This window comes from Arachis stenosperma, chromosome 9 (genome assembly GCF_014773155.1).
Source record: "Arachis stenosperma cultivar V10309 chromosome 9, arast.V10309.gnm1.PFL2, whole genome shotgun sequence".
Classification (NCBI taxonomy): domain Eukaryota; kingdom Viridiplantae; phylum Streptophyta; class Magnoliopsida; order Fabales; family Fabaceae; genus Arachis; species Arachis stenosperma.
Genome location: NC_080385.1, coordinates 3,764,395 through 3,780,661, shown reverse-complemented (window position 1 = coordinate 3,780,661; position 16,267 = coordinate 3,764,395). Strand labels below are relative to the sequence as shown.

Below are 16,267 nucleotides of genomic sequence, written 5' to 3'. Positions count from 1 at the left end.
TTTGTTAATTTACTTTGGTTATTAAATATTTTTGTAATTAATTTATCCACAAAATTTTATGTCATTGATCAACATACATGACGATTATTTATCATATCTAATATCATAAATAGTATATAAATCATTCATATAATCCCCATTTTTGGGAGCATTTTAGACAAGCCTATGTATCACAACACTAGTTATTATAGGCACCTAATTAGGGAGATTTTGGCTTGCAAGAATGTAATATTGACTAAGAAATTAAAGTAAAGGGCCTTTGGTTCAAGGCATTACACAATAATGAGAAAATGACAAAGTCAAAGTTTATGTGGATACCTAATTAGTTTATGTGATTTTCATTTTCATTTTGGAATGGCATTAGATTCTGATTCGAGTGGGTGAACTGGCATGGATTTACTATATAGTATTCAGTTCACATAAAAATAAGGTATATACATATATAATTATTAATTAAACAAATACATATGCGTGATGGGTGCTGTGTATTACTTGAAAAATATCATCTATGCCATAATTAATTAAAAAGATAAGTAGGTTTTGTAGTAGTAACTAGGTTCATATATAGGCCTTAAATAAATTCAAACTAGTTAAGACTTAGAGCTAGCACCAACTATTCACTTGGCACATGATAGAGTCAACATTTATCTATTTGAATATAGCTTTGTGGCAAGCATGGCGACCCAATTTGGTTAATTATCACCATATCATAAGCTTAAAAATATATATATATATATATCAAAACTAAAAAATTGGGTATTCCTAGGTAGGGCAGATTTGACTCTTATGCATGTATGAAATTTATGAGAAAATTATCTCTCGTCCTTGAAAAATGAAAATACTTGTTCTTCAAAATTAGTTTAATAAGTAGTTTTTAGAATTTTGTAAAATTTTAATTAAATCTTATATTTAAAAAATTGTTGTTCTTGTGTGAGTAACTTGAACGTAACTCAATTTTTGAAAGTCGACACCGAGCTGTTGTCTTCAGCGCTGAGTTATAAGTCAGGAAGATCCGAGCTCTTCATCCTGAGAGATATTACGTTATGAAAAGTATGAACAAAGGGAGAGTGTACCTACAAAAGACACTCCAATACTTAAGTTTGTAACACCCTAATATTCAAATCCTTATGCTCGAGTCATAAGTCAATGATATTACGGTGGTACGACTCTCAGGTGGATTTTTAATATATAAATATAGGTAATTTTGAAAGGAGTATTAATCGAGAAGCCTGAAAAGAGTAGAAATAAAATCGCGAAGACGTATCACTCACGTTTCGACAACGAAAAGTTAAACCGTGAAGCCGAAAGCGATATACGGACAAGGCATAAAGGAGATTAAGAGATAGATAACAGATAGATATATATAACATAAGTAAATAGCCACCAGTCGCGACCCGCGAGGTTTAGGCCGGCTAGGGTACAGTGTGAAAGTAGTTGACAACAGCATATCCTAATCTCTCCCCAAAAAAATACAAGAGCCTCTATAGGCAAGTTCAAAAGAGTTCAATACACAATATAACATCTTCAAAACAAAAGTGGAGAGATTCTAAGCGAAACACAAAGTAGAGGAAATAAAGATCTTCGCCGTCTCTCAGACGAACCTCAGCTCACTTCTGAGCACCTGGACCTGTATCTGAAAAACAAGAGATATATACGGAATGAGAACCCCGGGCCCACGGGTTCCCAGTACGGTAAAAGTGCCAAATAAATACAATGCACTGCAACAAAAACTCACTAAGCATCCTAAACTCCTTTTCATCAAGTATCCAGCCTAGATTCTCACTAATCCATGAATAGGCATCTGTTGTAAGGGGATTCTAAATCTAGTCCATGTTACACATGTCTTCCCAACTCGCTGATTCTCTCACGAATCAGATTCAGAATCATAAGCAGAACCATTACCAGTTGTTCTGCCTCAGCAACTTTATATCACTACATCATACCCTCGCCTGGAGCTAGTGAAATCACATCACTGCGCCTACCCAGGGGGCTCAAATGATCTCATTCAAAAATCATCTTCATTATGCAATCGCATTATCAATTCATCTCATCAAGAACAGCCCCCAACATCCACCAACACCATCATGAGGGATCTCTCAGTTGTACAAACACAAGCAATACAGACAAGTAATACACAAATAAGATACAAGTAGAACAAGTAGCATATAATCAGGTAACATAGCATATATGATATAGAAATCCAAAACATATAGGCAAACCCAAACAATTCAAACATATGCAAATGATGTATGCCTGCCCTATGGCTGATGATATCATCTGTCGGTTATCAAGCCAACCCGACGTGTCCGGTAGCTAACCCGGGCACAGTCTCTCTGTTGCGTATTAATATCATTAGAGGGAATATGTGCCCTGTCACCATTAGAGGGTATCTGCGCCCTGTCGCCATTAGAGGGTATCTGCGCCCTGTCGCCATTAGAGGGTATCTGCGCCCTGTCGCCATTAGAGGGTATCTGCGCCCTGTCGCCATTAGAGGGTATCGCCATTAGAGGGTATCTGCGCCCTGTCGCCATTAGAGGGTATCTGCGCCCTGTCGCCATTAGAGGGTATCGGTGCCCTGTCACCCTTACAACCAGAGAGAAAACACAAGCATGCTTACATTCAACTATCTCAAGCATTGACCCGGAGCAAGTGGGACGAACCACGACCCTTGCTACTACCCAGGGAAACTCGCATCTCAGATAGTGGAAGTGCAAATCACAATTATCAATAATTCAGCATAAACGTGCATGAATTCTCATCCATGGATCAACATCCATATCCGCCATCCGGCTCACGGTTAAATCCATAACCAGCCAATATTCATAGCATACACAGCTATTCCGGCTCACGGTTCAATCCAGAACCAGCCAATTCATAAACAATTACGGCCCTTCGGCCAATGGCATAACAAGCACTTCCACCACCATCCTCCACATCTCACATAACCATCAATGATCCTCATTGATTATTCATTTTCCCCTTGCTTCACTCGCAAGTTACCTCATTCACTAGCCTTTTTCTAATAGCTAGGCATATCATAATGATTTAAGATATAAGTGGTGAGATCGGAGGCTTAGAAGTATGAGATTTGGCTTTTAAAACTCGAATATCAACTATTGGCATGAAAACAATGCCACGCGTACGCGTACTCCACGCGCACGCGTGGATGTCCTTAAAATCTCATCGACGCGCAAGCGTCGTGCACGCTAACGCGTGTATTAAAAAATCTGCCAACTCGACGCGCACGCGTCAACCACGCGTACGCGTGGATACTCTCGTGCCCCAGGCACAAAGCTGGCACAGTTCTGGCACAACTCTCTGGAAAATGGCTGGGCATTGGGTGCAGCACCATCGGCGCGCCCGCGCACATCACGCGCACGCGTGGATGGCGTTTTCTGGAAGATCGGCGCGTACGCGCCAAGTGCGCCCACGCGCAAGGGGTTATTCTGCTAAAAATTTTCTAAGTTAAAAACTGCAGAATTCACCAATTTAAACCCCAATCTTCCAACGGACATAACTTTCTCATTTTAAATCGTTTTTCACCCGTTCTTCGAACGGCACGGACATCCCGGATCCAATTTCATTTCTAAAAAGATTTGGTACAAAACAGAGATCCGTAGTCCAAGTTATGTCCCACCAAAGTATGCCCAAAAACCATATTTTTCATAAAAACCACAAAGTGCCATTTTCAAAACAAGTCATTTTCAACTCTTTTCAAAATCAACCAAAACATGCCAATTCCAACCCTTTTTGAAATCAATCAAAGTGTACCGAAATCAACATCAAGCCATCCTCAACTCACACATTGACACTATACCAAAATTTCCAAAACCACATCCAACCATTTTAACACTTCTCAATCAAATGGCTAAAGGACAAACACAAAATCATGTTATACATCCTTCCTCATCCCAATCTCCAATAATACCATTTCCAATCAACCATCATTATACATAAACAACATCATACTCACTATCACGTGGTTTCACCCACAAATCAACCTTAATCATTCCTAAAGCATGTATCACAACATACATATCTCTAATGCATCATCATACCGTCAAGGCATCAATAATCATAATCACATATATGACCACATAATAGATCCCAACCAAAACCAAACATACCTCATCTATATAATTTCACCCAAAATTACCAATTTCCACACTTCAACTCCTCAAACCTCATTATTCAATAACCAACCCAATCATTCATATATTCATTATATGAAATTCATCCAATCACTTGTGTCATGATACAATGCACACATCAACTTACCTTCCTTACCTCTTTCCGGCCTCCGGCCCAAAGTTTACGGCCTCCGGCCCAATTTCACAATTCAAAATGCATAAACCACAAATCAATACTGATTACCCAAAACATCAAAATTTCAATACACCAAGCATACAAGGCCATACAATTCTCAACCCAATCATTAATTCACATTACATACCAACTATGCATATTAGCACCAATCAATTACACAATCCAAACTTAATCCTAGGGGCATCTAGCCTAGGAATTCTCATCACACCACACGGTACTTAAATGAAACTTAAACCGTACCTCTTGTAGCCAAATCAATTGAGCCTCTTCTTTAGAAGTCTCTACCAATCTTAGTCCCAAGCCTCACCGAAGCTCCTCAAGCAACACCAATCTTCCAATTGTGCACCAAGATCATCAAATACACTAACATAACCAATATCACATACATACATCAACCTAGGGCTCATAAAAAAATGACAAATCACAAGGGTTTGAGCACTTTTTACCTCAGCCCATATGAAATAGGGATAGAACCCACTTAGAATCCATGTTGGAGTATCCCTAAACACCCAAAATCACAAGATTTCAACACTAACTTCCCAAAAACGTGTAACAGTGGGGAATTTCGAAAACTGGGCAGAGATGAATGGAACACTCACCACAAAACTTAGATAGAAATGTAGAGGATGAGAAGAGCGACGCGTGGCCGCAAACGGCTCGTCAATCGGAGCTCCGTAGCTCAAGCTATGGTGATTTGAAGATCAAAGAGAGTTAGGTTTTCTCTCTTCTCTTCTCTCTCCCAATTTCAGCGCCCCAACCCTTCTTTTTAGGGTAAAATGAGCTGAAATGCTCATAACTAATGTTTATATATGTTGGGTCTTGGGCCCACTTAGGCCCAGTTCACTTATTTTTGTCCGTTGGCCCAATTTTGGACCAAAACCCTTAAGATTAGCGCTCCAAATCGCACTTTAAATATTTCTACCTCCCCTAATCATAATTCCTCATTTCTTAATCTTATTTACTCATAATCAATTTTCTCAGCTGCAGTACCAGACAGGTCTCAGCCGGTACTTCCGATCAAAATTCCACTGCGCGCTTTTACGCAGAAAACTATGTTTTCCGACTCAGAAAAATTCACTGAATCCAAATATCACATTGAAATCATCAAATTCCAATTGCCAAATCTTCCAACCATATTCGCTCGTACTTAACTCATTATTTAATTAATTTCGGTTAGACCGGGTATTACATTCTACCCCCCTAACAGAAATTTTCGCCCTCGAAAATTCCATCCATCACTACGAGTACGCGAGCATAGTATGCCTTTATATCAAATGCATAACAGTTCCAAGGTCCTTTTACTCTGCGCGCTTCCGCTGCCGCGCTCTGATTTCTCTATCTCCGAGGGTCTCGGTCATTCGTTCAACACCGACCAACAGCCTCGTTCCTTACTCTTATCGTCTCATCAACCCACACCCTATTAAACCTCGAATCTTGTCATCAATAATATTGCCATCATCGTTAATTATAGCCATTATCCCACATCGCTATAATCAATCAATGATCATCACCACACCTTAATCATACTCCATCACTATCCTCTCTCTCTCCCTGCCAAGCCAATTCCTCTAATCACAGTTCAACTCCAAGCATAATCTCCAAACTTACTTTCTTATTCTCAAACCCTCAAATTTCTTCATGACTTGCTGATATAAAGCCTCTGGCTTATCAATCAAAAACCCCTTTCATTTCTAGAAACCAAATGAGTTCGGAATAGCGAATAACAAAATCATAAGAGTTCGCATTCCCTTTAATAATCTATAAAAGCATTTGAAATGCATCTCTTTTGTTAAAATTACTCATATCCAAAATCATCTTCAAAACCAAAACCAACACTTCTTTCAAATTCTTGGGGAAAATTTTTTAACAGTACCTCTCCAAAAATTGGGGTTTACCACCCGTCACGGGTTCCCTCAAACCAATCTCAATACCGCATCAACATTTCGATTTAATGGTTTCCACATTCGTCTTTCAAAACCAACCATTATAAATCTCAAACTAAAACCAAGGTCACTATGACCAAACATCCTAGTACTCATCTCTCAACACCACAACTTGCACTCTCTCATCATCTAAATCTAATTGTGCATTAATGATAATTTCCTCATCCGCTTTAGATCCATCAAAGCTCGCCGCCGCAATCATTTCCAACTATTTGGGGATCATTACTTGCAGTAACCCTCTTAACCCTTCTAGTATTCAAACATAAGATACTATATTAAACTTTTACAACTCCTATTCGTAGCTATCCTGTGTTACTGCTTCCACAAGTTTCTGTTGCCTTATTCTGACCTCTCGTCTAGTACGAGCTTTATCACTTACTTCCTCAAGTACTCAACCACAACTTAGCATGACTGGCATTCACTAGATTTCTATCTATGATAGCCAAAACCACATGCCAACTTAATCGTACCTTTAGCACGTTGTTACCAATCTTTCGCTTACCAATTCCCAAACTGTCGGATCTAACGGTATCCCCCGTTGTTGTAGTGAACACGCGACCTTGTTGTTGGCTCTTGGTAGTATTCCGGTTGACCTTCTTAGGACATTTCGAGGACACATGTCCAACTCCTCTACAACCATGGCAAGGTTCCAATTTACCTCGACACGGAGTTCCCGAATGATGGCTTTGACATCACCCACCAGTCATTCCATTCTGAGGTTGCCTTCCGTTAAAGGCCTACCTAATCATTTATGCTCACCAAACCTTCTATTAAGATAGCTTAGGGTTATCTAGAACAGATCATAATTTTTCATTCGACCATGTATTATGAGTGAATACCAGCCTTCAGCATTATGTAAAGTGGTAAAGAATTAAGTTATCAGTTTTCTCATTACCTCAGGTACGAAAATCGGACCTGACAGTCTCCCGATCCTTCCGGTGTGGGCAATCTCTGACCAAATGTCCTAGCTTTCCGCAATTGTAACACAAACCCGAACCATGACGACACGGTCTATTTGGGTGATGACCTCCACATCTCTGACAGCTCAAAACATCCGAGGCAGCCACTATTTGTTTTTCCCTACCGCTTCTTTGGGACTCCTCACTCGTCGCAAAGTCATTTCGCCTTTGGGGAAAACGTTGTGGGTATCCTCTTCTCTTAAACTCTTGACCCCCTGTTGGGTACTTTTGATTGTGCTCCCTGCGGTGGGATTCCCGACGGTCATTCTTTGCCTCAACAACCTTTCTCACACATTCTTCAGCAATACGGCTCTTGTTCACAAGTTCAGAGAAGACCCTAATCTCCATCGGTCCAACGGAGCTCAGGATTTCACTTCGAAGTCCTCCTTCATACTTAATACACTTCCATTCCTCAGAGTCTCCCGGGGTTCCTTGACACATACGAGAAAATCTGAATAACTCCTCAAATTTATCCGTATACTCAGATACGGACATTGTACCCTGCTTCAGTTGCAGTAATTCAAGTTCCTTGACCGTTCTAGCAGAATTCGGGAAGTACTTCTTATAAAATTCCACTTGGAAGGCACCCCAGGTGATAGGATCATTCCCCTGCTGCAGGAGACGTCGAGCCCCTTGCCACCAATGCGATGCTTCCCCCGTGAGCAGATAGGTAGCAAATTCAACACACTGCTCTTCAGGCACCAACTGCGCTTGCAGTGCTCGCTCTATGGCCTGAAACCAAGTGTCAGCTTCAGTCGGATTAGTGGTTCCCTTGAACTTAGGTGGATTAACCTTTAAGAAAGTTGCCAGTGTCATCGGGCCTTGAGCTCCTCTTCCACCATTGCCATTATTGTTTATCTGTTGCCCAAGAGCCTCTGCAGTGGCCTGCATAGCAGCAGTCATATTCTCCAAAGCCGCCATAAGGCTTACCGGGATATTCGGGTTGATTTCCGGTTCCTGAGTACTAGTACGATCTCTCTCACGTCCCCGACCAGGTCCACGAGGCGCCATCTGGTTCCTATACACACCAAACAATCGATATCAAGTTGATCAGTCTCAATATCGGAAGTATAGTGCTTCAAAGTACCAAAGGTACACTCATAGACTTCATGCTAGATGTATCAGTTAGATACCCTAACTAGCACAGGCACAAACTCAGAGTATGCATTGAAGCATAAGCAGTTCCATCCCTCAGGCTCACGAGGACGAACTGCTCTGATACCATAATGTAACACCCTAATATTCAAATCCTTATGCTCGAGTCATAAGTCAATGATATTACGGTGGTACGACTCTCAGGTGGATTTTTAATATATAAATATAGGTAATTTTGAAAGGAGTATTAATCGAGAAGCCTGAAAAGAGTAGAAATAAAATCGCGAAGACGTATCACTCACGTTTCGACAACGAAAAGTTAAACCGTGAAGCCGAAAGCGATATACGGACAAGGCATAAAGGAGATTAAGAGATAGATAACAGATAGATATATATAACATAAGTAAATAGCCACCAGTCGCGACCCGCGAGGTTTAGGCCGGCTAGGGTACAGTGTGAAAGTAGTTGACAACAGCATATCCTAATCTCTCCCCAAAAAAATACAAGAGCCTCTATAGGCAAGTTCAAAAGAGTTCAATACACAATATAACATCTTCAAAACAAAAGTGGAGAGATTCTAAGCGAAACACAAAGTAGAGGAAATAAAGATCTTCGCCGTCTCTCAGACGAACCTCAGCTCACTTCTGAGCACCTGGACCTGTATCTGAAAAACAAGAGATATATACGGAATGAGAACCCCGGGCCCACGGGTTCCCAGTACGGTAAAAGTGCCAAATAAATACAATGCACTGCAACAAAAACTCACTAAGCATCCTAAACTCCTTTTCATCAAGTATCCAGCCTAGATTCTCACTAATCCATGAATAGGCATCTGTTGTAAGGGGATTCTAAATCTAGTCCATGTTACACATGTCTTCCCAACTCGCTGATTCTCTCACGAATCAGATTCAGAATCATAAGCAGAACCATTACCAGTTGTTCTGCCTCAGCAACTTTATATCACTACATCATACCCTCGCCTGGAGCTAGTGAAATCACATCACTGCGCCTACCCAGGGGGCTCAAATGATCTCATTCAAAATCATCTTCATTATGCAATCGCATTATCAATTCATCTCATCAAGAACAGCCCCCAACATCCACCAACACCATCATGAGGGATCTCTCAGTTGTACAAACACAAGCAATACAGACAAGTAATACACAAATAAGATACAAGTAGAACAAGTAGCATATAATCAGGTAACATAGCATATATGATATAGAAATCCAAAACATATAGGCAAACCCAAACAATTCAAACATATGCAAATGATGTATGCCTGCCCTATGGCTGATGATATCATCTGTCGGTTATCAAGCCAACCCGACGTGTCCGGTAGCTAACCCGGGCACAGTCTCTCTGTTGCGTATTAATATCATTAGAGGGAATATGTGCCCTGTCACCATTAGAGGGTATCTGCGCCCTGTCGCCATTAGAGGGTATCTGCGCCCTGTCGCCATTAGAGGGTATCTGCGCCCTGTCGCCATTAGAGGGTATCTGCGCCCTGTCGCCATTAGAGGGTATCTGCGCCCTGTCGCCATTAGAGGGTATCGGTGCCCTGTCACCCTTACAACCAGAGAGAAAACACAAGCATGCTTACATTCAACTATCTCAAGCATTGACCCGGAGCAAGTGGGACGAACCACGACCCTTGCTACTACCCAGGGAAACTCGCATCTCAGATAGTGGAAGTGCAAATCACAATTATCAATAATTCAGCATAAACGTGCATGAATTCTCATCCATGGATCAACATCCATATCCGCCATCCGGCTCACGGTTAAATCCATAACCAGCCAATATTCATAGCATACACAGCTATTCCGGCTCACGGTTCAATCCAGAACTAGCCAATTCATAAACAATTACGGCCCTTCGGCCAATGGCATAACAAGCACTTCCACCACCATCCTCCACATCTCACATAACCATCAATGATCCTCATTGATTATTCATTTTCCCCTTGCTTCACTCGCAAGTTACCTCATTCACTAGCCTTTTTCTAATAGCTAGGCATATCATAATGATTTAAGATATAAGTGGTGAGATCGGAGGCTTAGAAGTATGAGATTTGGCTTTTAAAACTCGAATATCAACTATTGGCATGAAAACAATGCCACGCGTACGCGTACTCCACGCGCACGCGTGGATGTCCTTAAAATCTCATCGACGCGCAAGCGTCGTGCACGCTAACGCGTGTATTAAAAAATCTGCCAACTCGACGCGCACGCGTCAACCACGCGTACGCGTGGATACTCTCGTGCCCCAGGCACAAAGCTGGTACAGTTCTGGCACAACTCTCTGGAAAATGGCTGGGCATTGGGTGCAGCACCATCGGCGCGCCCGCGCACATCACGCGCACGCATGGATGGCGTTTTCTGGAAGATCGGCGCGTACGCGCCAAGTGCGCCCACGCGCAAGGGGTTATTCTGCTAAAAATTTTCTAAGTTAAAAACTGCAGAATTCACCAATTTAAACCCCAATCTTCCAACGGACATAACTTTCTCATTTTAAATCGTTTTTCACCCGTTCTTCGAACGGCACGGACATCCCGGATCCAATTTCATTTCTAAAAAGATTTGGTACAAAACAGAGATCCGTAGTCCAAGTTATGTCCCACCAAAGTATGCCCAAAAACCATGTTTTTCATAAAAACCACAAAGTGCCATTTTCAAAACAAGTCATTTTCAACTCTTTTCAAATCAACCAAAACATGCCAATTCCAACCCTTTTTGAAATCAATCAAAGTGTACCGAAATCAACATCAAGCCATCCTCAACTCACACATTGACACTATACCAAAATTTCCAAAACCACATCCAACCATTTTAACACTTCTCAATCAAATGGCTAAAGGACAAACACAAAATCATGTTATACATCCTTCCTCATCCCAATCTCCAATAATACCATTTCCAATCAACCATCATTATACATAAACAACATCATACTCACTATCACGTGGTTTCACCCACAAATCAACCTTAATCATTCCTAAAGCATGTATCACAACATACATATCTCTAATGCATCATCATACCGTCAAGGCATCAATAATCATAATCACATATGACCACATAATAGATCCCAACCAAAACCAAACATACCTCATCTATATAATTTCACCCAAAATTACCAATTTCCACACTTCAACTCCTCAAACCTCATTATTCAATAACCAACCCAATCATTCATATATTCATTATATGAAATTCATCCAATCACTTGTGTCATGATACAATGCACACATCAACTTACCTTCCTTACCTCTTTCCGGCCTCCGGCCCAAAGTTTACGGCCTCCGGCCCAATTTCACAATTCAAAATGCATAAACCACAAATCAATACTGATTACCCAAAACATCAAAATTTCAATACACCAAGCATACAAGGCCATACAATTCTCAACCCAATCATTAATTCACATTACATACCAACTATGCATATTAGCACCAATCAATTACACAATCCAAACTTAATCCTAGGGGCATCTAGCCTAGGAATTCTCATCACACCACACGGTACTTAAATGAAACTTAAACCGTACCTCTTGTAGCCAAATCAATTGAGCCTCTTCTTTAGAAGTCTCTACCAATCTTAGTCCCAAGCCTCACCGAAGCTCCTCAAGCAACACCAATCTTCCAATTGTGCACCAAGATCATCAAATACACTAACATAACCAATATCACATACATACATCAACCTAGGGCTCATAAAAAAATGACAAATCACAAGGGTTTGAGCACTTCTTACCTCAGCCCATATGAAATAGGGATAGAACCCACTTAGAATCTATGTTGGAGTATCCCTAAACACCCAAAATCACAAGATTTCAACACTAACTTCCCAAAAACGTGTAACAGTGGGGAATTTCGAAAACTGGGCAGAGATGAATGGAACACTCACCACAAAACTTAGATAGAAATGTAGAGGATGAGAAGAGCGACGCGTGGCCGCAAACGGCTCGTCAATCGGAGCTCCGTAGCTCAAGCTATGGTGATTTGAAGATCAAAGAGAGTTAGGTTTTCTCTCTTCTCTTCTCTCTCCCAATTTCAGCGCCCCAACCCTTCTTTTTAGGGTAAAATGAGCTGAAATGCTCATAACTAATGTTTATATATGTTGGGTCTTGGGCCCACTTAGGCCCAGTTCACTTATTTTTGTCCGTTGGCCCAATTTTGGACCAAAACCCTTAAGATTAGCGCTCCAAATCGCACTTTAAATATTTCTACCTCCCCTAATCATAATTCCTCATTTCTTAATCTTATTTACTCATAATCAATTTTCTCAGCTGCAGTACCAGACAGGTCTCAGCCGGTACTTCCGATCAAAATTCCACTGCGCGCTTTTACGCAGAAAACTATGTTTTCCGACTCGGAAAAATTCACTGAATCCAAATATCACATTGAAATCATCAAATTCCAATTGCCAAATCTTCCAACCATATTCGCTCGTACTTAACTCATTATTTAATTAATTTCAGTTAGACCGGGTATTACAAAGTTAGTACTTTAAATTCAGTGTGTCTGTTGAGGATAAAACATCATACCTTTATAGGTGAAGTAAGATAGGTCAGTTACATTCTTGTTGATTATATGAATTGATGAGTAGTTATTAGGTTTAATAATTAATAAATACCTAGTCAGACAGTTTTATTCCAGAATGTAGTCCGTTGAGTCTGATCGTAACGTATAACGCCAAGTTATAATGTAACTACCAAGTTATGGTGTGTAATGCTAAGTTATGACATAGGATTTATAACAACTGTATCAATTGTCATTAAAAATATTGTTCTAAGAATAAATTTCAAGACAAAAATAATAAGAACCTATTGAGATAGTATACTAATAAATTTCAGGACAAAAATTGTCTCTTATTTTTGGCAAACAAAATAGCAACTATAACATAAATTATGGTAAATAAAGTATGAAAAAAATAAAAAGTGGGACAAAATCATTTGTCAATGCCCAATAAATAAAAATATGGTAACTATATATATATATATATATATATATATATATATAAAATTTAGTGTTCAATAGCTAAAAATTATTAAATAATTCGACATATTTGATTAAATTGCATAATATAATATGTAACAACATATTAACTATTATCGAGTAATAACTTAAAAAAATTCTCTGAAATAAATTAGAAGCCCCAAAAGAACCTTACTAATAAGAAAACCTCTACCATAAGATGGGCCTAAGCCATTTTAATGGAGGATAAACAAAAGAAAATAATGGTAACATGCATAAGAATCAACTTGGGTTGGTCGAGTTGTCAGCTTATTCGTCCGCTCACCCTTAAATAGAGTTCAGATCTGCGATGGATTAGTTCTTAACCTATCGAGTTGAAAGATACCGTTTGAGAAACAAAAAAAAATGCTAGCATGCATAAGCTAGCACTTTTTTCCCCACTTTATTTTTTGGCCACAATCCAACCAAATATCTCAGGCATTGAATGTCCCAAGCAAGCAAGAAAACTTTGTTCCCAATCTGGCCACGGGATCCAAAAGTATTAAAGCAACGGTTCTTTGATTATGGCCACAAATATTTTTCCTTCCAATCACCAAAGACTCCGTGAATGCATTGAAAAAAAATTAATGGTCCTTATTGGTATGTATATATAGGGCTAATTAATCTGAGTTGTCTACATTAAGTGCTTTTTGTTATGGGCTACAATTTCTACCCATCAAATTACATATTCTTTTGTGTACCAAAAAATATTCTTGAGATCAAATCTAGGTTTCTTTGTCATCATACATGGAAAAGAGATCTTGCTCCATTGAACTAGAGCCTAGGACCTTAAGTCAAGTGCAACTCATCCAAGTTAGGGTAATTCCATTTTGTTTCACTATTTATTCCCAATTTTTTTATTTACTTTGGAGGTTTATTAATTCATTTCTTGTTAGTGTTTAGGGTATTTCTTGTTCTAAATTTATGCGAATAAAAAAGTTTTTCTCTTATTTGTTATTATGACTTGATTTTGATTTTAATTTTAAGGATGATTATTACACGTCTGAATTTGACTTTTAAATTTGTTCATTTATAACTAATTTATAAAGATTTTTATAAGCATTCGCTAAATTTATTCATGCAGGAAGTGGCTGCAGATGTAGTTCAAAAGTTAGAACCAAGAGAAGCCTCAGCTCTCTTTGTTGAGGTACATGAATTAATTAATTAATTAATTAATTATTACACTTAGTTAATTATTCTTTAATAATTTATTACTGAATAATGGTTATTTTTGTTGATGGAAGGGGCTTATACATCCAATGAAGGATGAAAATGGAGGCAAAATTGAGAAGGCAGAGGATATTGTTGATGATGATGATGATGAGATTAAAGAATGTGAATGCCAATGTTCCTTCAACAATGAAAACACAAATCATGTTAATCTAAAAGAGCCTCTTTCAGCACCATTTTAAGTTAGTGTCAATTGATTAGCTATATTATTCCATGCTTGTATTTATTAGTCTCCTTTTAAAATAATAATAAAAATAAAACTGATCTTGAAAGAGTAAGTTATGTAAATGAAAATGTTGCTAATAAAGGACAAAGTTGGAAATATACAATTGAGACTTCCTCTTCTTCTTAGCTCCTATTTTTTTTTTTTTTTTGGTTATGCTTAGCTCCTATTCTTTAACCATGTCTTTTTTGGTTTTGTGCTTGCTAGGCAAATTTTTTAAAGGTTAAAAATATACAAGATGGGCCATCAATATTGGGCCAAACTCCTGTTGTTATTGTAAAAAGGAAAGGCCGAGTAATAAAAAGGCCCATTAATATTTGGAGTAAGTACCACAAGCATAAAAGATTAAACTTAAAAATTTGAAAATAAATTTATGATAAATGATATCGACCAAAATAATTGTGATAAAGAAAAAAAATGGGACAACTTTGGAGCGCATATAATAGGATTTACTTTTCATAGTTTTAGGATTTCGTTTTCTATGTATATATAGAATATGTGGATGGAAGGCCACATCTAAATATTAAATACGGTCCGAACTTGTCAATAAGTTATAACTCAAATAATATAGTTTTTTTTATCTTTATCTATAAGTCTTGATTTAAGCCTCACTTCTAACTTAAAAAAAAAAAACCTTACGAACTAATTAAGTATATTGAGTTATTTGTAGTGTAGCCCAGTATAATATACAGAAATGTCAAGTAAATAAGTGTTTTTTAACTTTTTTTTAACTAAGTCTCAATTAAATTTTTAAAAAGATTTTTTTTCTAAATAATAAAAACACATAAGTTTTATGAAATTAATATAGATATTTTTTATAATTAACACATAAATAAAAAAAGACATAAAATTTTTTAAAATATATATATATATATATATATATATATATATAGAAAATTTTAGATAAAACATATAAATTTTGTATAAATGAAAGAATTTGAAGAAAATAAGAAGAAAAAAGAAGAAAAAAATAGAGAAATAAGTAGAGGAATAAAATGCAAGTGAAGACCAGAAGAAAGAAAATTAAGAGAGATAAGAACAAAAAACAATATCAGAAGCGAGAAAAAAGGTCTAATAAATGTGAAGGGAGAAAGAAGAAGAATATAGATTAAGGGGAAAGAAGAAAAAAAATGTTTAATCATAATTTTTTGGTTATTCTAGAACAGTTAGTACCTTAGTGCAGAATTTGTTGAACAATAACTCTTTTATCTATCTAGTAATATTATTTATTATTTCAAGCAAAAAGATTACCTTAATTTCTAAAGCCAAATATACCAAACACTAATTATCCTATATATTTTATCAACAAAAAATATTAGCCGATATATTATCTCCATCTACCTAAACTCCTAGGCTATAATTGTCTCCATCTAATTAAATATAATGGCTATAATCTTCTTGGCACTACAAAGGAAACATATATATATAATTTGTTTGTGGTCACGGACTCTCACACTCTTAACAACTCATTCG

General features: G+C 38.1%; 1 protein-coding gene across 1 annotated transcript; it reads left to right on the top strand.

The window, feature by feature from the left end:
* Nucleotides 1-13,987: 13,987 nt before the first annotated feature.
* LOC130947394 (uncharacterized) lies at nt 13,988-14,898 on the top strand. Its single transcript, XM_057876090.1, has 3 exons — nt 13,988-14,160; nt 14,426-14,488; nt 14,586-14,898. Exons 1-3 carry the CDS (start codon nt 14,089-14,091, stop codon nt 14,751-14,753), a joined length of 303 nt encoding a protein of 100 aa, XP_057732073.1. The 5' UTR covers nt 13,988-14,088; the 3' UTR covers nt 14,754-14,898.
* Nucleotides 14,899-16,267: the final 1,369 nt, after the last annotated feature.

Coding starts and splice junctions, on each gene's coding strand:
- LOC130947394 (XM_057876090.1), top strand. CDS start 14,089: ATGGAAAAGAGATCTTGCTCCATTGAACTAGAGCCTAGGACCTTAAGT. Junction 14,161..14,425: donor TGCAACTCATCCAAGTTAGG/GTAATTCCATTT, acceptor TTATTCATGCAG/GAAGTGGCTGCAGATGTAGT. Junction 14,489..14,585: donor CCTCAGCTCTCTTTGTTGAG/GTACATGAATTA, acceptor TGTTGATGGAAG/GGGCTTATACATCCAATGAA.